Here is a 24,608-nt window from a genome sequence, read left to right as displayed (position 1 = left end):
TGCTGGGAAGGTGGACAGAACCTGCCTCCCTCCATCCCCTGCCTCCCACCCTGCCAAGAATGATATTCTTGGCTGAAACTCTGAGAAAGCAATGCAGGTCAGCACGTCTTTAAAAAATGACCCAAGGTTGAGATGACAGCCATATCCTGTAAAATGCCAGAATGATGATAGTTTATTTCTAAGGAAATGCAGATAACTAAACAATCAATCTTTTGCAAGTGATTGTTCAGTAGAGTGGGCCCTTGGGACTTGACAGTGAGCCACGCCTCTAAAGCTGAGTTCATTTTAGGGACCCAAGGGACATTTTCTTTGGTTTAGTCCTCTCGTTGTCTCCCTCCTACCTTCTCCCCTTGCTCCATTCATTTTTCTGGGCTTTATCACCCTCAACATGTAGAGAGGAATGATCCAGCACTTTCATTCCCCCAAGATGTTTACCCTTCCATAGTCAGCTCCAGGGGAAATCATTTGCTATCCTTTCCCAGCCTCCTTCAAAATGAGAGAAACTCTCCAGAAGGTCTCTGTGTGCGTGCTATGTTGCTTCAGTGGTGTCCGACTCTTTGCAACCTTAGGGCTGTAGCCCTCCAGGCTCCTCTGCCCAGGGGATTCTCTAGGCAAGAATACCAGAGTGGGTTGCCATTTCCTTCGCCAGGGGATCTTCCCAACCCAGGGATCGAACCCATGTCTCTTTATGTCTTCTGGGTTGGCAGGCATATTCTTTACCACTGGCACTACCTGCTCAATCTGAGTGTCTGCATATTATTTGGTTTCTCACTTTTGAAACACTCTCCTTTTCTGTCTTCCTTGGTTTTACTCTCTTTACACAAGCTGTTCCTTCTGAGTTTTGCTAACCTTTCCTTTTGTTTTTAGATTTTTTTTTTTTTGATGTGGACCATTTTGAAAGTCTTTATTGAATTTATCACAATATTGCTTCTGTTTTATATTTTGGCTTCTTGGCCTCAAGGTGTGTGGGATCTGAGTTCCCTGACCAGGGATCAAGCCCACACCCCCTACATTGGAAGGTGAAGTCTGCCAAGGAAGTCCCTAACCTTTCCTTTTCCAACTGATTTCCAATCTTGGAGTTCTTCAGTGCTGGCCCTCAACCCTCTTCTTCTCTTTTTGCTTTCTTGCTGAACTCATTCATCCCCATGGATTCAAGTGTCATGGAATCCTAAATTTGTGTTTCTCCTCTGAGCCTCTCCTTTGACTGACAAATTCTTGACATCTGCTCTCTTGACTCGCCTTGGACGTTTCACTTCAAACTTAACAAGTCCCCAAAGAGCTTGCAGTGTTCTTGTTCTTGAAACTCTTTCCCCACCCTACTCCAGTCTCTTCCATTTTGCTTAGTGGCTGCTTACGCTGGAAAACAAATTATCCTGAATTTCTTCCCTTTTTTTCACATCCCTCAGTTAAATCCATTAGCGTTTAGCTTTTCTTGATTGTGCCTTTCAGAGTTTGGACCTACATGCTTTTGAAAGCTGGAAACCTTGAAAAATGGCTGTTTTTTAGCTGCCAGAAATTTGTATTTTTGCTGTCAGTAAAAATTGCAAATTTATGAGAAAGGGTCCTCTTTTGTCCTGGAAGAAATACTTCTGTTTTCAGTTTTAGGGGAAAGAAAATCATTTCTTGGTTTGAGCAAATCATCAGAGGTTTTAAATGTATTAATGTATCTTCATCAGACACATCTGGAGGAATGAGAAGAAGATAAATGGTTTGGTTTTAAATGTAAGTAACCAAACAGTTGATCAAACAAGTCAATCTTTAGGGAAATCAACCCTGAATACTCATTGGAAGGACTGATGCTGAAGCTGAAGCTCCAGTTCTTCGACCACCTGATGAGAAGAGCCAACTCGTAGGAAGAGACCCTGATGCTGGGAAAGATTGAGGGCAGAAGGAGAAGAGGGTGTCAGAGGATGAGATGGCTGGATGGCATCACCGATGCAGTGGACCTGAACTTGGGCAAACTTTAGGTGACGGTGAGGGACAGGGAGGCCTGGCATGCTGCAGTCCATGGGGCCTCAAAGCATCTCACATGACTGGGCGACCGAACAGCAACAACCAAACGGTATTGTCTGAAACTGAACATGCCAAATAGGACGTGGCTCACCCACCAAATAGGGAGTGCTACCCCACCCGCCATTCCTGGGTTGTTCTAGGCCACACTGAAAGATTCCGTACTCATTATATCTGGAAGGAGAAAAACAACTCAGTTAAAAAATGGGCAGAGAACTTGAATAGACTTTTTTTTTTTTTCAAAGAAGACACACAGATGGCCCACAGGCACGTGAGGAGATGCTCCACATCATTAATCATCAGGAACATCTCAACCAAAACCATGATGAGATATCACCTCACACCCATCAGAACAGTCAAAAAGATAGGAAACAATAAGTTTGGGAGAGGATGTGGAGAAAAGAAAACCTTCACGCACAGTTGGTGGGACTGTAACTTGGGTATAGTTTCAGTTTTACAGGATGGAAAGAGTCCTGGAGGTGGGCGATTGTGATGGCTGCAGCACGATGTGAATGCACTTAATACCGCTGAACTGAGCACTTTAAAATGGTAAATTTTATGTTGTGTGTTTTACCTCAGTAAAAAATATGGGAAAAAATGACTGGTAACAGATTTAGAACCTGCTCTGCTCTGCTAAGTCACGTCAGTCGTGTCCGACTCTGTGTGACCCCATGGATGGCAGCCCACCAGGCTCCCCCGTCCCTGGGATTCTCCAGGCAAGAACACTGGAGTGGGTTGCCATTTCCTTCTCCAATGCATGAAAGTGAAAAGTGAAAGTGAAGTCGCTCAGTCGTGTCTGACTCTTAGCGACCCCATGGACTGCAGCCCACCAGGCTCCTCCGTCCATGGGATTTTCCAGGCAAGAGTACTGGAGTGGGGTGCCATTGCCTTCTCCGTTAGAACCTGCTGCCACGTGGAAATTTGTGGCATAATGGAACTGAACTTCTAGCTCTGAAGCAGAAGTTCTATGAAAGCCTGAGGCAGAAGAAACTGAGTGAGGACAAAACTCGGGGATCACCGGCATCAGGTTCTAAGAGTATCTGGACCAGGCTCCAGTTCAGAAGTTTTTAGGGGTATTCTGTACTAAGAGAGTACTGCAAAAATACCTCCTCCAGGAGAAGACCCCCAACAATTTGGAGCAGAAAGCAGCCGCTGTAAAATTAAAACCTCGACATTCTGGAGAGGGTGGAGAAAATTAGACTGATTAATGGGAGGATGAGATTGTGGGAAATGCAGAAAATGACTTGTTATAGAAGGACAGGGAAGCCTGACGTGCTGCAGTCCATGGGATCGCAGAGTGGCGGACACGATTCAGCCACTGAGGAACAATATTGTGTTATGCCCTGTTCCTAGGATAGGGTAGGATAGGATAGGATAGGATAGGATAGGATAGGATAGGATAGGATAGGATAGAATAGGAGTAGAATAGAATAGGAGTAGAATAGAATAGAGGTTTTGTCCCTACAGAGAGAACCAGATTGCCAGGACACAGGACTCAGAGCAGAAACGGAAAAGAAAACTAAAGTGGAGAGGGCTGAGGAAGGAAGCAGAGGGTAAAACAGCGTACCCCAGCTCAGAACTTCAACCCCAGCGCTGTAAACATGGTCTTTACCTGAGTTACCACATTTGGGCTCCTTCAATGACTGTTGACTGGCAAGCATACTGGTCTCACAGCAGAGGGACAACCTGCATCAGAAAAACTTTCGGTCCTTTTTCCTAGAGACTGTCATACAGAGTGAGGTAAGTCAGAGAGAGAAAAACCCATATTGCATATTAACACATATATCTGGAATCTAGAAAAAGGGTACAGATGAGCCTATTTGCAAAGGAGAAATAGAGACACAGATGCAGAAGACAAATGTATGGACACCAAGGGGAAAGGGAGTGGGTGGGAGAAATTGGGAGATTGGGATTGACATAACACTTACCGTGTATAAAGCAGATAACTGAGAAGAACCTATTGGACAGCACAGGGAATTGTCCTTAATGCTCTGTGGTGACTGGAATGGAAAGGAAATCCAAAACAGAGGAGATATATATATATACAATATGGCTGATTCATTTTGGTGTATAGTAGAAACTAACTGTAAAGCAACTATATTTCAATAAAAATTAAAGAAAAAGAAAACTTGTCATCCTTTAAAAAATTCAGACTCCTGGATCCCACCATAGATCTGAATGAGAATCTCTGGAAGAATAGGTCATTGTTGTAAGCTTCAACCACATTTATGCTCTGAAGTCTTTTCAATGTCACCAGGAAGACTTAGCCGGTACTATGGAATTTATGCCATCATAACTGACAACCCGGGCTGGGCAGCATGCCATCGCTTTGCCTCAGCCCTCCAAGAGGAACTTTACTGAGAACAGATGGACGGCAGCTCTAATCCAAGACACACGACATGGAGCACTTCAAGGCATCTGTGGCAGATTGCATTTTCCCAAATGGCTGCAATAGTAGCTCTGTCTCTTACGTTCTTCAAGCACTTTGCCACACTCCGTTAAGAGTTAGAGGAAGAGTTCCCAACCTCCAGGATCTAATGCCTGATGAGAAGAGGTGGAACTGATGTAATAATAATAGAAACAAAGTGCACGCTAACTAATACACTGGAATCATCCCCAAACCATCCCCCCACCTCCATCCATGGAAAAATTAGTGTTGGTCGCTCAGTTGTGTCCAACTCTTGGCCACCCCATGGACTGTAGACCACCAGGCTCCTCCATCCATGGGATTTTTCCAGGCAAGAATACTGGAGTGGGTAGCAATTCCCTCCTCCAGGGGATCTTCCTGACCCAGGGATTGAACCCACGTCTCTTTATGTCTTCTCCATTAGCAGGCAGGTTCTTTACCAACTGAACCACCAAGGAAGCCCCTGCTGTCTCTCACAAAACCAGTCCCTGGTACCAAAAAGGTTGGGGACCGCCAAGTTAGGGTCTGGGGTTCTTTCAATAAGAAGTTGTTCTTGTTTTCCCTGGATGCAATAAACTTTCTTTAAAAAAAAAAAAAAGTAAGAATCTGTGTCCCCTTTCTCTTGAAACCAGGAGGACCTTTGCCACTTCCTCAATAAAGAGAGTTCAGCAGAAGTGAAGCTGTGTGACTCCTTAAACTAGATCATAAAAATGTCACTCACTTCCGTATGGTTTTCTCAAGATGCTTGCCCTGGACACCCAACAGCCCCACGGTGAGACAATCCGAGCAGCCGGTGGTGTGGCTAACATGGAGAGGAACCCAAGCCCTTAGACTCAAGCTGAACCACAGCCAAGAGGCAACACTGTTTCCCAGCCCTGTTTGAGCTTTCCCAGTTCACACTGTGTGAGCAGAAGCCAAGTATCCTACCCAAAGTATGAAAGTCACTCAGTCGTGTCTGACTCTTTTCGACTCTCTGGACTGTAGCCCACCAGGCGCCTCTGTCTACAGAATTCTCTAGGCAAGAATACCGGAGTGAGTAGCCATTTCCTTCTCCAGGGGATCTTCCCGACCCAGGGATTGAACCCAAGTCTCCTGCATTGGCAGGTGAATTCTTTACAATCTGAGCCACCAGGGAAACACCAAAGTATAAACTTCAAAAAAAATTAATTTATTTATTTTTGGCTGCATTGGGTCTTGGTTGCTGCACGTGGGTTTTCTCTAGACATGGCTAGCAAGGGCTGACTCTCTTGTCGCTGTGTGCAGGCTTCTTGTGGTGGTGGCTTCTCTTGCGGAGCACAGGCTCAGTAGCCTTGTGGCATGTGGGATCCTCCCAGACCAAGAGTTGAACCTGTGTGCTCTGCATTGGCAGGCGAATTCCTATCCACTGCACCACCAGGGAAGTCCCACAAATTGTTGACTCTTGAGTAGAAGAAATGGCTGTTGTTTAAGCCACTGAGCAGCAACAGCTGACTCTGATAGAGCAACCACGGCAGATAGAATGTGTGGATAATCATGACATACCCTGGAAAAGCGAAATGAATTCTCTTCTGCTGTCTTTGGCTTTGTCAATTTGTAAATCTTCTATTAACACTTGTCTTCTCCCCAACCTCAACCTCCTCTGAGGAGTTGCTCCTTCTTGTCTCTAGCAATTTGCTTCTAGCATGATGTAGCATTTAAGGAGTTTTTGATTTAAGGAGGTTTCCCTGGTGACTCAGATGGTAATCTGCTTGCAATGCAGAAGACCAGGGTTTGATTCCTGGGTCAGGAAGATTCCTTGGAGAAGTCGATGGCTACCCACTCTAGTATTCTAGTCCCAGGGACAGAGGAGCCTGGTGGGTTACAGTCCATGGTGGTCACAAAGAGTCAGCCACGACTGAGCAACTAACACACACAGGAACTGGCCTGGTATGAGGGAGCCTTAGCCACTGGGAATGTATGGGAGACAGCATAATATCAAGAGTGGGGAACTGAGACTACTAAAAACTGTCATCAGCTACATCAAAGATTTTTAAAAAACATTTTAATCTATCATAATTTTAAAGTAATTTAAAAATAAGCTACATGGGAAGCACATTATTTTGCTCAATAGCAGAATTCCACACCGATGCCAATCAACCCTGAGTGTTATTGGAAGGACTGATGCTGAGGTTCCAATACTTTGGCCACCTGATGCAAAGAGTCAGGTCATTGGAAAAGACTCTGATGCTGGAAAAGATTGAAGGCAGGAGGAGAAGGGGGTGACAGAAGATGAGATGGTTGGATGGCATCACTGACTCAATGGACATGAGTTTGAGAAATCTCCAGGAAGATAGTGAAGGACAGGGAAGCCTGGTGTGCTGCAGTCCATGGGGTCGCAAAGAATTGAACACAGCTAAGCGACTGAACAACAGCAAGACCCATTCTGCATCTCTGGGGCTGTGGTTTCTGGGACTAGAAAGCTGAGATGGAACTAAATTGCTCTGCATCAGAAAGGTATGTGGGCTTCACCCCCATGGTCACTGCAGCATATTTACAGTAGCCAATACATGGAAACAACAAGACAGATAAATGGATAAAGAGAATCTGTGTGTGTGTGTGTAAACATGTACACTTAAAGGCATTATGCTCAGTGAAATAAGTCAGACAGAGAAAGACAAATATCATATGATCTCACATACTTGTGGAATCTAAAAAACCAAACCAAATCAAAACCCAAAACACCCAAATTCATAGATATAGAGAACAGATTTGTGGTTGCCAGAGGTGGGAGGTGGGCAAATGAGGGTGGTCCTAAGATACAAACTTCTAGTGAATAAGTCATGGGGATACAAAGTACAACATGCTGACTATAGTCAATGACATTGTACTGCCTATTTTTGATATTTACTAATATGAGAAATCTTTCATAATTTGTGGTTAAGCCATAAAACAAAACAATTTATAAAATAGTATGCACACAACCCCATATTTTCATAAGGAAAATGACTAGGAAAAAACTCCAAATAGTTCCATTTTGCATAAATGTCTTATCTGATTACAATTCTTGCCACTTTTTATACCTTTGAACCTAATCTAGTGACTTCTTGACACAATATTTTCCATGTGCTGGGTGAGTAAGAAGGAAATTAGGACAAATATGATCTGTCTCTGTTTTCATGATGCTTATCAATTACCATCGATGCAGGTGTTAAACCAAAACACAGAAAGATGAAGAGTGCTAGGAAGGCAAAAGACAGGGTATTGTATAAGTTTATAGTAGCAATCCTCGGAAGCCTGAACACTAGGGCCAATTTTTAAAGTTTTATTTATTAATTTTTGGCTGCACTGGGTCGTTGTTTCTGCGTGTGGGTTTTCTCTAGCTGTGGCGAGCAGGGACTACTCTCTAGTTGTGATGCGTGGGCTTCTTACTGAAGTGGCTCCTCTTGTTGCAGAACACAGGGTCCATTTCGCGCGGGCTCAGTACAGCTACTGTGCATGAGATTCCTTGCCCCGTGGCCTGTGGAATCTTAGTTCCCTGACCGGGGATAGAACCTGTGTTCCTTGCATTGCAGGCGGATTCTTAGCTACTGGGCCACCAGGAAAGTCCTAGGGTTAATTTTTATAAGGAAAAAAAAAAAGACTTTTGTGTACTGTCATGAACAAAATAAGACTCAAAGTTCTGCTATTTGGACCCAGCACTGCCATTCTGTATATATTGGTGACCTTGTAAATGCCATTTCACTTTTCTTTATTGCATATTTGAAAGTTGCTGAGAGAGTAGATTTTGAAAGTTCTCATCACAAGAAAAAAATCTTGTAACTGTGTGGTGACGGATGTGAACTAGAATGACTGTGGTGACCATTTTGCAATATATACATGTGTCACGTTTTTATGTTGCATATCCAAGGACAGAGGAGCCTGGCAGGCTACAGTCCATGGTGTTGCAAGGAGTTGGACATGACTGAGTGACTGAGTGCACACACATACATACACACCCCTAATGCAATGTTGTATGTCAGCTCTATCTCAATTACAAAATGAAATAAAATGCCAAGTTAACTTGGAAAAAAAAGAAAAGAAAAATTAAGTGGAGTTCTTGTGGCTGGCTTGCTACCAGAGACGACTTGGGAGAGGACAGAAACATGCAATGGGAATTTTAATTAGGTGGTTTGTTGTGTGGTTTATGGTAGAAATCCTCCCTGTGTGTATAAAATCTACAGTAAACTCTGAATTGCTAGGCAATTAATTCCTGGAAATGATTTACTGTGAAGGCCTGCCAAAGGCAGATGAAACTCCCTGGGGGAGGAAACCGCACTTTCCTGGGGTGAGGGGCCTTGCAGGGTAACACCTGGTCTCCTGGTGCAAGGAAAATCCAAAATAACAAATGCCTTTTGACAACATTTAAAACACTTTTAATACTGGACATTTTCAAACTTATGTAAAGGTAGAAAAGTAGAATGAAGCATCTCTACATACTCATCATTCAACTTTGACATTTTGACAAACTTGGCTCATTTTTTAAAAGAAACCTATTGTGTGCTATGTGGCAGCCTGGATAAGAGGGCAGTTTGGGGGAGAATAGGTACATGTACATGTGTGGCTAAGTCCTTTTGCCTTTCCCCTGGTACCATCACAACATTGTTAATCAGCTAGGACAGGCTCAGTTGCTCAGTCGTGTCTGACTCTGAGACCCATGGACTGTAGCCCACCAGGCTACCCTGTCCATGGGATTATCACAGCAAGAATACTGGAGTGGGTTGCCATCTTCTCCTCCAGAGGATCTTCCCATTCCAGGGATCAAACCTGTGTCTCTTGTATCTCCCAAACTGGCAGGTGGATTCTTTACCATTGAGTCACCTGCATGAATGCTAAGTCACTCCAATTGTGTCTGAGTCTTTGCAATTCTATGGACTGTAGCCTGCCAGGCTCCTCTGTCCATGGGATTCTCTAGGCAAAAGTACAGGAGTGGGTTGCTGTGCCCTCCTCCAGGGGAACTTCCCAACCCAGGGATCAAACTGATGTCACCTGGGGAGCCCCTAATTGGCTATACCGTAATACAAACAATGACAACAACAAAAACAGAAGCATATGGGAATGTTAATTCCATGATGAAGTATTTAAAGACACAGGAATTGTTGAGGAAATTAATTTTTAATGGCAGTCATCTTAGAGAAGGGCACTGGAAACGTATTTCTTTCAAAGCAAATCAAAAATTTAAAATGTTTTGAAGCCATTTGAAGCCATATGATTAGCTGAATTAGTTTCTAAGATTTAGGATGAGATAGCACTGAATAGATGCAGTATTTCATTGAAGCATTTTCTTTCACTACCATGTGAATTTGACCTGTAGAAATCAGAAAAAGAAAGACCAAATCAATGAAAGAATTCCATCTTTACATTATCCTTGTTGCAAGTATCAAAACTTTCATTCCACTGCTATCTTACTGCCAAATTGCTACATATTTATTTATTTCTAAATATTTATTTATTTGGCCACATGGCATATGGAATCTTGGTTCCCCGAGCAGGGATTGAACCCACACCCTCTGCAATGGAAGTGCAGAGTCTTAACCACTGGACCTCCAGGGAAGCCCCCAAATTGCTACATATTTAAAATCTATATCAAATCATGACCCCTGGTTCAGTACAATTTACTCAGTTGGTCAAGAAATTCATTCAGGTTTTTCCATAAGATTTTATGAACATTTTGGTCAACCCAATATTTGAATGAGTCACAGCCACTAGCTAAGATTCAATGAGTCTCCTAGGTTAGAGCTTACTATGCTTCCTTGCTTGAAAGTTGCATCTATTTATTCACCCACAATAGTTATTAAGTGACTACTATGTCAGGTACCATTGCTATGTTGTTAGGTAAACCAACAGAATGCTTTGCAGATTGCCAGAGATAATTTCTCTTATCAAATGTCAGTGAATCATTATTTACACTAAGGCAAGAGACTCTAAAAGGCAGAGATCCCAGAACAATCTTTTTCATTAACTGGATGACTGGACCAGTAAATTGCCACATTCTATGTAGGGGACTACATACATATTCATTGGAAGGACTGATGCTGAAGCTGAAGCTCTAATAATTTGGCCACCTTCTGCGAAGAACTGACTCACTAGAAAAGACCTTGATTCTGGGCAAGATTGAAGGCAGGAGGAGAAGGGGACGACAGAGGATGACACGGTTGGATGACATCACCGACTTGATGGACATGGGTTTGAGCAAGCTCCAGGAGTTGGTGATGGACAGGGAGGCCTGGTGTGCTGCAGTCCATGGGGTCGCAGAGTCAGACACGACTGAGTGACTAAACTGAACTGATGTAGGGGACTAGGGTTACTTTGGCAAAATTCTGAATCGCATTGGTAACAAATGGCTTTAAAGAAACACCACTGCTTTGGAAGAGAAACAATAGTTGAGTCTCAGGAGGCAGGGGTACAAGGAGGTAAAAGAAGAAGAAAACTCACCGTGTTGACTCTGCTTGTAAATGGGTTAAGCACATCAGTCATTGAGGAAAGCAGTCAGAAGACAAATACTAAGATACTAAGATGGCACTAAAAGAAATGAGCTAAAATGTTCATGAAGAGGACATAATTTTGTGCTGCATGTGGCAAAAGAGCTGAGAGAGAGACAGATTGTGCCCATGTCAACTGTTCGCACAGATGAATGCAGTGTCCTGATCAAACGCTCTCGAAGACCTCTCAGGAGAATGGACTTTTAGAGAATAGCCTTTTCCAGGTGAAAATAAAACTTGGATGATGAATTCCATGGGACTGGCAGTAACAGACGGAAAGATAGGACTGAGTAAGCCATCATCCTCTTGCCTAAGAAAAATAGGAAGAACTAAGAAGATTAAAAATGTGACCAGGAGAGCTTAGGAAACTAGGCATATGAGCAGTTGCCCAGCTTTGACAATATCACCGCCGAAAAGGCAGAACTCTTCTTCCTAAATGGGAGCTTTGGGCATTTTGGATAACTGGTTGAATTGTCCACACTTCATTCATAGAGCCTAAGGTAGCTTTGTGGTGTTGACAAGAACATATCACCAGATACATTACATCATCACGGTTAGTGTGACATCTCAGTGGGTTACTGTTGACAGCACTGGACCTGAGATGTAGGCTTTGGGCAATGAATGTTCTGTCGTACACATATCTCTGCTACCTTCAATCATGATGCTGTGAAGATACACATGGAGGATATGTGGCACGTTTATCTGGTACATCATACGGCCACTCCACCTGTGGCAGACATCCTAACAAATCCCAGAATTCTTTCCCATCCAATCAGGGCTAGCCCTCTCTACCCAGGCTCTCTGGGAAGCTGAGTCCCAACTGATTGGTGCAGGCTGGCCATTGAAAATCATCTGCCCTCCCTTTGTCAAGGGCCATCTCATGGATCTGTGAGATAGAGAACCAAAGAAATCAAAGATACCTTTGAGAATTTCTTTTGCTACTCACAAATCAAAGAAGTCCCGCCAACTTACCAAGTATCTTTTATAAAGCATTCATTGCTTTTCTCTTTTCAATATCTCGCTTGAGTTGGCAAAGGGCACAGTGTGGTAAAAATGCCAGACACAGGAAATCTTTACAAATGGATCCCTGTTAGAAAACAAACAAATGGATCAACAGGTAGCCCATGAATAGTCACACAATTCCCTGCACTTGTTTCACTTTTCAAACTTCTTTAAAACATGCATTTTATGTCACTTGTTTATCATGTTATCTCTATTTTTCTTTTTATAAAAAAGTCATTTATTTATTCATTTATTTTTGGCTGTGCTGGGTCTTCGTCGTTGCGCAGGCTTTTCTTTAGTTGCGGTGAGCGGGGGCTACTCTCCAGTTGTGCAGGCTTCTCATTTCAGTGGCTTCTCTTGTTGCAGAGCATGGGCTCTGGATGTGTGTGCTTCAATAGTTTCGGCTCCTGGGCTCTAGAGCACAGGCTCAATAGTTGTGACGTGCTGGCTGAGTTGCTCCATGGCATGTGGGATCTTTCCAGATCAGGGATAGAACCCATGTCTCCTGCATTGGCATATGGATTCTTTACCACTGAGCCATCAGGGAAGCCCATCTCTATTTTTTTGATGACTAAGTGAAGTTAACTGACTCACTAACTAAATCACACAAACTGGTGGCAGTGACTGGTCTTTCTCAAGCCAGTACCCTTTTCATCATAACCTACCATTTCAAATGATCTGCAGGTTACAGTCATAGCCACGGTTCTCTATTATCTGTTCTGCAAGAGTTCTCTTTTTTTTTTCCTTTTTAAAAACCTTTTGATTTACTTACTAATTTTACTGATGTGGAATGAGTCCCTTTAAAGCCAGCTGTGTAATGCACCAATTTTTCCAACTGACTGTGAGTATAGTGCTAGATCACACCTCACCCTGTACCCCTCGAATCATTTTCACTGACATCTCTCATGTTCTGCAAGGGAAGCAGTCCATAGTAAGAGAGGATATATACATTATGGGCAAAAGAAGAAATTAGAGAATGAAGAGTGTCTAGAAAAACTGTAGAAAGAACTGCTTTGCAGAGTTTTGAAGGCCCTCTCCACGGGAGGTGCAGTTGGGTCTTCGATGACCTGTGGGTAGAGATGCCTTACGAGGGACTCCTGCTCTGTACGTCAGCACTGGGTGACCCGAGGGGTCTAATCTGATGAGCAGGTCACGTGACTGTGTGTCTTGACTGACTGAAGTATTTTGCACTCCACTTTTGGATAGCACTTATTTTTTAAAATGTTGAATTTAGTACAATTCCCAATTTCCTGTGTGAACAGAGAGATGGAGAGAGAGAGAGAGAAGGAAAGAGAAAGAGAGTAGATTTAGCCTATAAAGTTTGGGAGTTCCTAAGTGGTGAGAAAAGTGATTCAATTTTCATAAACTTTTTTCATTGCTATAGTGATTTTGATTTTCAAATAACAGAGAAAGTGTGTGGAATAAAGACTGAACAACAAGATAACCATGTTAGAAATCTAATGTTGTGTCCCTCATCAAATAGAGGAACAGATACTCAGTTTGAAGACAATTTGGTCCCTTGGCCATTTCTTTTTCCCTGGAAAATCATCCAAACCCTTTAACCCTTCTCCAAAGTGCTTGTTTTTTTTCCATGCTTCAGTTCATTGTTTTTATTCATCTTTTAAGCCTTCATTAAACCAACATTTATTTAATATACATAATATGTTATTAATATAAAAAAGAAAATATTCAACAAGGATGTAACTACTTTTCTGTTCCAGCATGTCTATACCTGTCTTTATCTCAGGAAGTTTGTAGGAGAAAAAAGTCCCACTATTATTTGCTGAGAAACCTAGGGAAACCTTTAGAAAACACACCCTAATTCTAAGTCTGTTTCATATACAGATATAGAGAATATTGAGAAGAAAAAAAGCATTCCTTTTTCAAATGAGAGGACATGAACTACAGGTTTACACCATGCTGAAGTTAGCAAGGGACATAAATGCTTTGGCCAGAACAGCTTCTTGGGAAATGGTACCAGAAACAAAGATTTTTGCATTCATCACTCTGTTTGGAAAAGGGGACTGGCGCTTCACTTGTTTGGAAGCTGTTAAAAAAAAAAAAAGAAATCTGGTCATGAGCACTGGTTACAGAATCACTAAGCAAATGAATGGGTTGTGGTACATGACTCAATACACATGGACTTGGGAAGACAAGATGGTCAAGTGGGAAAAAACTAGGCCTGACTGTAAGTCAGAATAAATTTGAGCCCATGGGGTGGGGTGAATTGAGAGAGTGGCATAGATGTATATACACTGCCATGTATAAAATAGCTAGTGGGAACCTGCTGTATACACTGGGAGCTCCGCTCAGTGCTCTGTGATGACCTAGAGACGTGGGATGAAGCAGGGTGGGTGGGAGGTCCAAGAGGGAGGGATTTTATATATATATATACATAGAACTGATTCACGTTGCTGTACATAAATGAATACCACATTGTAAATTTTGTTTACATTTCAATTTTAAAAAATAAAGTAATAATTAAAAAAAAAAAACCAAAAAACTTGAGCCCAAATTTCAGCATTTCCATGTTCTATGACCTTAAGGCTTTCTTATTCCTGCTTTTCATGTCCATGATGTAGAGATATCACTGCCTGCACCACAAAGCATTTGTAAGTAGTATATGAGCAAATATATGTCTGAGCAGTATTCCAGCACATAGGAGTTCAACCTGTGGTTGATTCTTCTGTTTCTCCTCTGCTGTGGGGGTTGTGGCCCCAGCCAAGGGGATGCTCTCTTGCCTGTGTCCATGAAGGGAGGGGCAGGTCAGAGAGGCTGTGTTGGGGCAGCTTTATAAATGTTTGCATAGATGTAAAGGGGAAACAAGCAGAGAACCTGAACTACACAAATCAGTCCTAGGGTTTATTAGCCATTTTAGAGGTCTGTTCTAAGAAAGAAGACTAGAGATAACACTGTCTATAAATACACTTATATAATAGACAGCAAGAAAACATAGAATCCTAGACCCTAGGAAGATCTTAGAAATCATCTTGCACAACTTTTTCATGAAAGATAAGAAAATTGATGCTAACAAATGACTTGTCAGAGAGCCCCAAAGTGAGCTATTTCCTGAGCTGTTTCCAGAAACTTATCTCCGGAATTCAGCTAAGCACTCCTTCCTCTACCCCCTTAGGGACCACTTTGAGAATCTCACTCCCATATACACAACCACATACACCCAGGTACACAACTATGTTCACAACTACATACACCCAGCACTCAGCGTGTGGTTTGGGGAAGTTTATGGAACAGTCCCGAAGTTAAGAACCCTGGAGTTAAGTTCTGCTGCCTTCTGAGGGATGTAAATGAGGACACAGGGACTGCTGAGAGAGTCAGGCAGCTGAGCAAGCCCGCGGGAGGGATGCAGGCTGCCCAGAGACAGCTGAGCTAAGAACAGAAAGTTACAATAGTTACTCACTGAGCACATATTACTTGCCAGACCCTGTGCCAAGGCCTTTCCCTGCATTTTCTCCTGTGGCTCTTAACTACACCACCTTAGGGGAGGTATCATCCTTACCATTTTATCAGAGAGCCAAGGCTTAGGGAGATGAATTGTTATTGGTCACCATGAGTGAGAAGCTAAGTTTTCAGGAATACAAGTATGTCATGTCACTTCTGTGTTTAAAAGGATTTTAATCGCTTTCCAGCTCACTTAAAATGAAAGCCAGATTTCCTAAAACGGTCTGCAAGGCCCTGGAAGGTCTAACTCTTGGTAATGCTCTGATATAATCTTCTTCTATTACCACTCCCCATCTCCCACCCCACCTCCAGTCTTTCCACCTCTCTGGCTGCTTGCTATGTCTAGGACATTCCAGGTAAGCTCTACTTCAGGACCTTGGCTCTAGCTCATTCCTCTGCCTGGACCTTTCCCAGATGAGCCATCCTCTCATCCTTTTAGGTCTTTATTTTCTCCCCCATCCAAGTACTAACCAGGCCCGACACTGCTTAGCTACCGAGGTCAGAAGAGACTGAGAATATCTAGTGTGGTACAGGCATAGACTAGGTCTTTACCTTCTTACTGAGTCTGTCCTGATAACGCAATTTAAAATTAGAACCTTTCAACACTAAATTCCTCTTCCTTGTTTCATTTTCCTCTATTGTACATATCACCAACCTATACATTATATTCTTACTTATTCTTAGTTATATTGTAACAGTTTTCTTCCATTAGTGTCTAAGCTCTCCCGTTGACAACCATCACAGTAATAACTGATGGAGGCAAGAATCTATCACGGATGTTACAACTAGTGGGTGAAAGTTTGATTTACATCTCTCTACAAGATCCGTATCCATTATAAAGGGGAAAATAGCAACTTTGTGGTGGAGAATCTTGACAGACACTATCTTAACTAAGGAATCAAAGTGAACATTACACACAATGAGATAACTTGATGTCATGTGATGCAAGGCGAACACAGCCTCACTTTTATAGAGTTGATGCCCAAAGTGTACAACCAAAGTCTTATCATAAGGAAACATTTGACAAACCAAATTGAGGGATAGTCTACGAAATAACTGATCTGTATTCATTTAAAAAAAAAAAAAAAAAAGACTGAGAAAATCTTCCATATTATAGAAGACAACTGAATGACTTCTTTCAGTTCCAGTGGCCCCAGTTCATCTTAACCCTCCCAGCCCCTGCATGATTGCAATTTTCCATTGACAGAATCACTTGCCCGGCTCTGCCTGCTTTCATCGTTAGATCTCCCTTCAGATTATTCCCAACCCACACCCTCTAATACTGTCCACGGGTGCTCTGTGTCTCAAGTGATATGGGCACACACACCCATGTTACCCTATCTTCTTCTTCAAGAGAGGGCAAACAGTTGGCTTAACTCCTCAGCATCTCTATCTCATCACTGCAGCTTTGCCACCGCTCCCTTGAGGCAGTTCTAGGGACAGACAGATGCCACAGACATCTCCAATCAACCCCCAGGGGCCCTTACTCAGCTCAGCTGAGGGCAGAATTTCACATTTTTGTTGCCCTGGATAGTCCAAAAAGAAAGTAAAGGCCAGGGGTTGGCAGAAGCTGGTCCAGACAACTGATTTTTTTTTTTCATCTAAAGAAAGTTATCGGGATAATTGGTAAAGTTTAAATAACACCCATGGATTAGCTAATAGTACTGTATCAATGTTAAATTCCTTTTGATAATCGTATTGTGATAAAATAAGAGAATATTCTTGTTTTTAAGAAATACACACTGAAATAGAGATAATAGGGTATCAAGTTTTTAATTTACTCTCAAATGATTCAGGAAAAAAAATAGAATAGATAAATAGAGATAAGAAAGAGAGAAAATCAATCAAATCTGGTACTTTTTAAATATTGGGGGAATCTGGGTGAAGATAGTTTAGGAAGTCTTTGTACCACTTCTGTGACTTTTTTTCTTCTGTGACTTTTAAGTCTGAAATTATGTTAAAATAAAAATCTCAAAAAATTGAAGTGAGCTCCATGAAGACAGAAATTTTTATTTCCTTTGTTCATTGGTGTGTCTTTAGCATCTGTCCTTCGTATGTTCTGCATATTCAATAAATCCCCGTTGAATGAATGAACAATAGCTTAGGACTTAACAAGGTTCTAGGTGCTCAATAATACCTTTTGAGTGAATGAACACTGTTTTACGAGTTATCAGTGAGGTAACTGGCTCAAAAATGTGCCAGCTCCGTGGGGATCTGTATACACCCATTTTTCACCTAAGGCTTTCTAAGCAACAGCCACCCACCCTGCAGAGTCCACTGTCTGGCTCTGAGTAAATCCAGGAGAGACTCTGTGCTGACCTTCATCCCTCACCTGCTCATCTCCAGCAGCTTTATCAGAGACACATCTATTGCATCAATAAAAAGTTTTATTGTGAATTATCCCAAGGGATAGATAAATAGTCTCTGTAAATCATTTGAAAAGTGTAAGATGTGGGGGTAAGGGATAGTTATGGAGTTCGAGAAGGTCATGTACACACTGCTATATCCAAAATGGAAAGCCAACAAGGACCCACTGTACAGCACGTGGAACTCTGCTCAATGTTATGTGGCAGCCTGGATGTAATGGATACATTTATGTGTATGGCTGAGTCCGTTCGCTGGACACCTGAAATTGTCACAATATTGTTTATCACCTATACCCCAAGACAAAATAAAAAGTTTAAAGGAAAAATGTTTAGGATGGCAGTGGAGAAAAGACTAGGGTCAAGTCATGATGATGAGGAGGGCAGTCATGGAGATGTGGTCAGACTGAAGGAAGGCTGTTGGGCTGTCTGGGTGACTATTTCATGGTGGACGTGGGTGACTCACCGGGATGCCGTATCGGGTCCGATACATTGTCCTCATGGCGACACTTGATCCGCACAGGCAGAATTCGTTCATGTCAGAGGCGATCTGACACGAGAGGCACAGGGGACAGAAGGCTCCACAGAGACCTGAGTGCAGGGTGAAACCACAGAGGAATCAGTCAAGACTGTAAGGAGATTGACTTAATCATACCTCTTCCAAGGGCTTCCCGGTGGCTCCGTGGTAAAGAACCCGCCTGCCAATGCAGGAGACATAAGAGATATGGGTCCGATCACTGGGTTGGGAAGATCCCCTAGAGGAGGGCAAGGCAACCCACTCCAGTATTCTTGCCTGGAGAATCCCATGGATGGAGGAACCTGGCGAGCTACAGTCCATGGAGTCGCAGAGTCAACACAACTGAGCACACCACTTTCAAGAAAATACATACTCAGGAAATGGCCTTAATGGACAGTTGGTGAAAACAATGGGGTCACCTGGCTCTTTATGTCTTGCTTCTAGATCCCGCACACACTGGGGAAATTTGCTCGTCATATGCCAGATCAGATTTAACTGCAAGACGCCTGCCTTGCCAGGATGGGAGGGGAGTTTGGGGGATGCATGTATACATATGGCTGAGTCCCTTCGCTGTTCACCTGAAAACTATCACAACATTGTTTGTTAATTGGCCATACCCCAATACAAAATAAAAAGTTTAGAAAAAACATTGCTTTAAAAAAAAATTGCTAACTTCTCCCCTGACAACCTTAACTCATTAAATCATCAAAATAGTCACTCCCCCAAAAAAAGTTCCTGCCTTGTTGATCTGAGCATGTCCAAATTATCTTTCTTCCTTATCCTTGTTTATATTTGGAGCACTGGCATAGGAAGTTTGTGGCGTCTGAATGTCTGAGAAACCCTCTGAAAGCTGTGGGAGGGTACTTAGGATCAGAAAACATTGAGTAAAGAAATCATTGGAAAACTGAGATAAGCAGTAGGAAACAGATTCTAGACGGTCATTCTGGCAAAGAGTAAAATTCTATTATTGTTATGAGGATCGAAGCAAGTAAAAGTTAAGGGATATTGACATAAAAACTTAAAAAGCATACTGAACTTTCACTTTCAAGAGTCTGTGTGAGACAAAAAAGGACCTGAGAAAATAGAGACAAACAGGAAACTGTTCTCAAACGTGCTGAGTTCAAGCTTATTTTGAAAAACTTATTTTAGGGTGGAGGTTTGTCATGGCTGTACCCTGGATGAGATAAGAAAACTCTTATTTTTTGATTGATGGCTTTCAGCAAAAGGCTGTCTCCACAGAACTTGGAACTTCCATCATATACACACACATAAAAGAGGCTCTTTCTCAAGACAGTGGAAAGACTAGCCCCACAGAGAATGTCTACATCCCTTTGGGCAATAGACTGGGAAACAAGGAAATTGTCTTACACCAAAGCGTGTTTGGTACTGTGAAAGAGTTTAAGGTTAGGAAAACTAAAAACCTGAAAGCTTCCTGAAATGGACCGACCACAAGATTCATAAGAATAGTGAAAACTGGGAACACAGACTCAGCCCTGTAGGGAAAGGAGAAGATTGGAGAAACACATTAAGAACACAGGGATGCTAATGAGGTGGGAAATATAAAGCCAGATGATCGATCTGGATAAGGATAATAAATTCAAGGCAGGCAGACAAAATGAATGAATAAAACAGGTTGAAAAAAACACAAACTAGCCAACAGTGGATGATGGACATGAATATGGCAAACTGTAGAGTGAAGGTCCCTTTGAATAGGGTTAACTAATGGGGTTAGAAGACTCTTAAGAGTCCCCTGGACTGCAAGATCAAACCATTCAATCCTAAAGGAAATCAGTCCTGAATATTCATTGGAAGGACTAACGCTGAAGCTGAAGCTCCAGAACTGTGGCCACCTGATGCGAAGAGCTGACTCATTGGAAAAGACCCTAAGGCTGGGAAAGATTGAAGGCGGGAGGAGAAGGGGGTGGCAGAGGCTGAGATGGTTGCATAGCATCACGAACTCAATGGACATGAGTTTGAGCAAACTCCGGGAGATAGTGAAGGACAGGGAAGCCTGGTGTGCTGCAGTCCATGGGGTCCCAAAGAGTTGGACACGACTTGGCGACTAAACAACAACAACAAAAAGTCAGCTTGGCAGCAGCTGACTTCTGCCGGTTGAGAATGAGGACTCCTCTTTCCAGATTTTCCAAATTTTCAAGAGAAGCTGGAAATCTAGATTGGAAAGCTACATTTTTTATGTGAAATCTGATCTGAGAGGGGCAGGCACCTGGTCTTGTGGCATGCAGGATCTTAGTTCCCTGACCCGGGCTCCCTGTCCTGGAAGCGAGGAGTCCTAACCACTGGACTGCCAAGGAAGTCCATGGCATCTGACTTTTATATGGTTTCTATGGTTTTGAAGTTAATACAGCAAGAGGGGTCATTATGTACAGGACAAACGAAACGCATCCAGTAGTGAAGTCTGCCCAGGCGTTCCACCTTGTGACCTCTGATCTCTACAATCACACATGGATCTCAGTGAGAGGATAAGCGAGCGGTTTCTGTTATGGCAGCGACGGCATGGTTGTAGCCCGGGAGAAAGCAACGGCTACGTTTACTTACAGATCCCTATGTCATCAAAGCAGTCAAAGGTGCCGGTTTGCCAGTCACTAGACGCCGAGACCACCGAGCCATAACCTGGCTGCGAGACAACTGGGTTCATTTTCAAGACTGAGTTCAAAAGGGTACTGCCTGTGAAAACAAAACCAAGAAATTATTTAACACCTAACTGTATTGGTTGGATATAACATAGATATCAATTCAGAAAGCATTTCACTGCACCTCCTTTGGTTGGAGTCAGTCACATTCAACCAACTTAGCATCACATTTCCAGACTATTTCTGATATTTGAGAATTAAAAATATAAAAGATAGAAAGGCAACATAAAGGAGAATGGATGAGGATTCCATTTTCAGGTTGTCTGGTTGTGTATGTGTGTGTGTGTGTTTGTGTGTTTTCCCCATTCACCAAGTCCTCTTTTATCAGCAAGATGATTTTTTTTGTGTGTGCTGTTTTCAAGACAACTATTTTGCATTTGAAGTATTTTTATTTAATGGTCATTATAATCAGTTTTTACAAAGCAAGTTCACAGGCATTCTCTCAGTTGCTCTTCTGTAAAAGTAAAAGTTGTTTACTTCTCCATAAAATTGGTGTTATGAAAGCAGGTGTTTCTGGCTAATGTCAGCATTAGCAAACTGATTACTAGTGGTATCCTGATAGCCAAAGTTTACCTGGAAAAAGATTAATTTCTCTTTGTGAAGGTTTCTCCGAAAAAAAGAGGCTTTAAGTCCCACAGAAAAACCCAGTGGTTGCAAAACCACTAGGAAATGGTGTCCCTCCCATACTTCTCACATTTCATCCAGTGATCAAGTTAAGTCTTGTGAGCTGTTACCCAGTAAGAACTCTCAAGAGAGAGAATGTCTTTGATTTCATTCATGACTAATGGGAAAACTTTCTCTTTTCTTGTATTGAATCTAACTATGCTGTGCTCGGTACTTTCTAATTTTATTTTTTAGTATTTATTTATTTCTTCGGCTGTGCTGGGTTTAGTTGAGGCCCACAGGATCTTTGATCTTCGTCGCAGCATACAGAATTTTTAGCTGCAGCATGTGGGATCTAGTGCCCTGGCCAGGGATCGAACCTGGGACCGCTGCCTTGGGAGGGAGGAGTTTTAGCCACTGGATCACCAGGGAAGTCCGCGTGCTCTGTGGTTTGGTCCCGGGTCACTTTCAATACTTCCCTTGACTAGTTGGAGGGCAGCCTCTACTCACATTTCCCATCGCTTTACTCCCTTCAGTCTTCCTCCGCTGTGTTGCTAAGGAAGCCTCCAGTCCAAGATTCTACTGCTGTGGTTCCCAGTCCTGACTGTGCACCCATGTTCATGCTCGTGCTTGGTTAAAAATACAGATAGATGCAGTAGATATGCAATAGGATATTGCTGAGCTAATGAGCAGAGAGGTGATGGTGAAGTCATGAGGATGGATAGTATTCCCTTGTCTAACCAAGTGAATTTAAATTCGTGAAGGGTAAGACACAAACTTTTCAGTTTTTATGTAGAAGTGTTTTGTATTTCTCATTATAAAGGAGTCTTATTAATTAAAATCTTCTACATAGAAGTTATTTTCCACGGGTTTGTTTACAAACCAGGCTTAGAAAATCGCTGTCACCTTGTTAGCTAACATTTGTGATATAACTTATTTAAATACAATAGAAAACTTACTTATAACCGGCAACGTTTTCTTTTATTTTTTAAAAAATTTGCTATGGGTAAGAACCAGTTGAGGGGGTTTTAAAATTATAATCCCTAGAAATTTGGATTTAATTTAAAAAGTCTAGAAAGGGATTGAGGAATCTATGTATTCAATAAGTATCAAAGTGCTTCTTAAGGGAGAAGGGCTGATAAAAAGATGCAAGAGTGGTGAAGGGGACCAGCTGTTTTGGTGCCTAATCTGACTGCTTTTAAATCTACATCATATTTGTTTGACTGCTTTTCCAACCACTGATTCTTCTGAGAACCAAATCAAACAGAGGATAAGAAGAGAAAGGAATAATTCTTTCAAAATCTTTTTATCCAGCAAGTCCGGCCTTATTTTGATATTGGGTGTAGGTGCAAAGCCAGAGGGGAGATATCAGAACTTTGAATAAGGAGGAGAAATGGAGAAGAGAACTCATCAGGTAGGACTCTCCGGTAGTGAAATAGAAGACCTAAAACTGCAGAGACACTTGCACAGCACCGGAAGGACAGGTATAATAATTCACAGAGGAAGTGGTGGCATTTATTTTCAATCAAAACAAGTCTGTTCTAGAAAGAGGCTCACAGAATTAGAGAACGAATTTATGGTTGCCCAGGGGGTAGGGTGGGGGGAGGAGGAAAGGTGGGTGAAAGGACAGTTAGGGAGCTGGGGATGGACACGTACACACAGTGATATTTAAAATGGGTAACAAATAAGGTCCTCCTGTATAGCACAGGGAACTCTGCTCAATGTTACCATGGCAACCTGGAAGGAGGGGAGTTTGGGGGAGAATGGATACATGTATATGTATGGCTGAGTCCCTTCTCCCTTCACCTGAAACTATCATAACAAAAGTGTACCAAAAAATAAAGCAAAAAAACAAGTTTGTTCTGGGAATCTCTTTGACCCCACGAAGGGTGTAAGATAAACACCTGACCCAGGGACCTGAGCTGAAGTCCAAACATATGATCTGGGAACAGGTTTCTTGTTTTTTTTTTTTTTTAATCATTTGTTCTGGAAAAACTTAGGAAGGCTGACTGGAGAGCGTGTGACTCTTGTGTAGGCAAGATAGTAGACATTCTAGACAGTGAAAATAATGTGAGGAAACACCCAGGAGGCAAAAAGAGTGTGGAAGGCATGAGGAACAGTGAAGACATTTGCTTTTTGGAGCAGGAAACAGGGTCAGAGTGCACGACAGGTGTACTTCAGGGTCTTTCTTATACTCGAAACAGACACTGCTAATCAATCCTGGAATGTTCCTGTTGGACGTATCTTCACAAGACAGGGTATCAGAGGATCCTACTGTTTGATCAGAGTTGGCACATGATACTTAAGAAATAGTTACAAGTAAGAGTAAGTTGTATAGGTAATGTGTGATTCAGCTCTGAATGTTACAGATATATCCCTGACCTCAAGAAAGAATTATCCATTACTTTAAAAATTATTTACTGGGAAAATCAGTATAGTTAACATATACAGAAAGCTGCTTCTGCTATTGGGTGTGTATATACCATTAAAGAAAGAGCAATGTACCAGTAAGACTATGTTCTTGACAGAAACTGCTTTATAATAAAAACCAGTGTTTTGGTTATCAGTATAGGTAACCAAAATCAGTCTAGCCAATATATCAAAAAGGAAAACTGTCCTTAAGTACTTCTCTAGAGACCGCAAAGCTAAAAATTACTCCAGGGCAAAAACTATATCTTAAATATTCTTCTAGTGCTTCATATATTTGTTGTGTTGAGTCGTTTAGAGTAAGGATAAAATTTGCTGTGTTTGATTTTTTTTCCCATTTATTTTTATTAGTTGGAGGCTAATTACTTTACAACAGTGTTTGATTTTTTTAAAAAAAAAAGAGCGAATAATATCCTAAATAAGAAATATTGATAAAGAAAAAAAGCAAACCTGGAATGGGCAAATGCTACCATTGCTATATATGAAAACATTTGTCCTGGTATGTATTGTGTGCCTATTAATTCAATTCCTAGTCTAACACAGGGACTCATGCCACTTGCTTTAAAATCCCTAAATTCCCTTTCTTAAATTAAAATTTTTAGAAAAAGTGAAAGTATTAGCTTCTCAGTCATGTCCAACTCTTTGCGACCCCATGGACTGTAGTCCACCAGGCTCCTCTGTCCATAGAATTCT

The 24,608-nt window shown here is 42.0% G+C and overlaps 1 protein-coding gene and 1 non-coding gene across 8 annotated transcripts in view; both read right to left on the bottom strand.

Annotated features, from left to right (window-relative positions):
- Nucleotides 1-9,507: 9,507 nt before the first annotated feature.
- Nucleotides 9,508-24,608, bottom strand: part of LOC133058744 (placenta-specific gene 8 protein-like) — a 31,505-nt gene continuing 16,404 nt past the window's right edge. For all 7 annotated transcript variants that reach the window (XM_061145647.1, XM_061145643.1, XM_061145649.1 and 4 more), the window contains 4 exons: nt 20,791-20,919; nt 18,184-18,308; nt 11,866-11,980; nt 9,508-9,719 (listed from right to left, as the gene is read on the bottom strand). In XM_061145647.1, the coding sequence (XP_061001630.1) occupies nt 11,876-11,980; nt 18,184-18,308; nt 20,791-20,890 (330 nt within the window). In that variant the 5' untranslated portion in view covers nt 20,891-20,919 and the 3' untranslated portion in view covers nt 9,508-9,719; nt 11,866-11,875. The remainder of the gene's footprint in view (nt 9,720-11,865; nt 11,981-18,183; nt 18,309-20,790; nt 20,920-24,608) is intronic.
- Nucleotides 9,892-9,964, bottom strand: TRNAG-UCC (transfer RNA glycine (anticodon UCC)). Its single transcript has one exon. It is a non-coding gene; the product is annotated as a tRNA-Gly (tRNA).

This window comes from Dama dama, chromosome 6, assembly GCF_033118175.1.
Source record: "Dama dama isolate Ldn47 chromosome 6, ASM3311817v1, whole genome shotgun sequence".
Classification (NCBI taxonomy): domain Eukaryota; kingdom Metazoa; phylum Chordata; class Mammalia; order Artiodactyla; family Cervidae; genus Dama; species Dama dama.
Note: the sequence above shows the minus strand (reverse complement) of the source record. Positions and strands in the feature narration are given on the sequence as shown.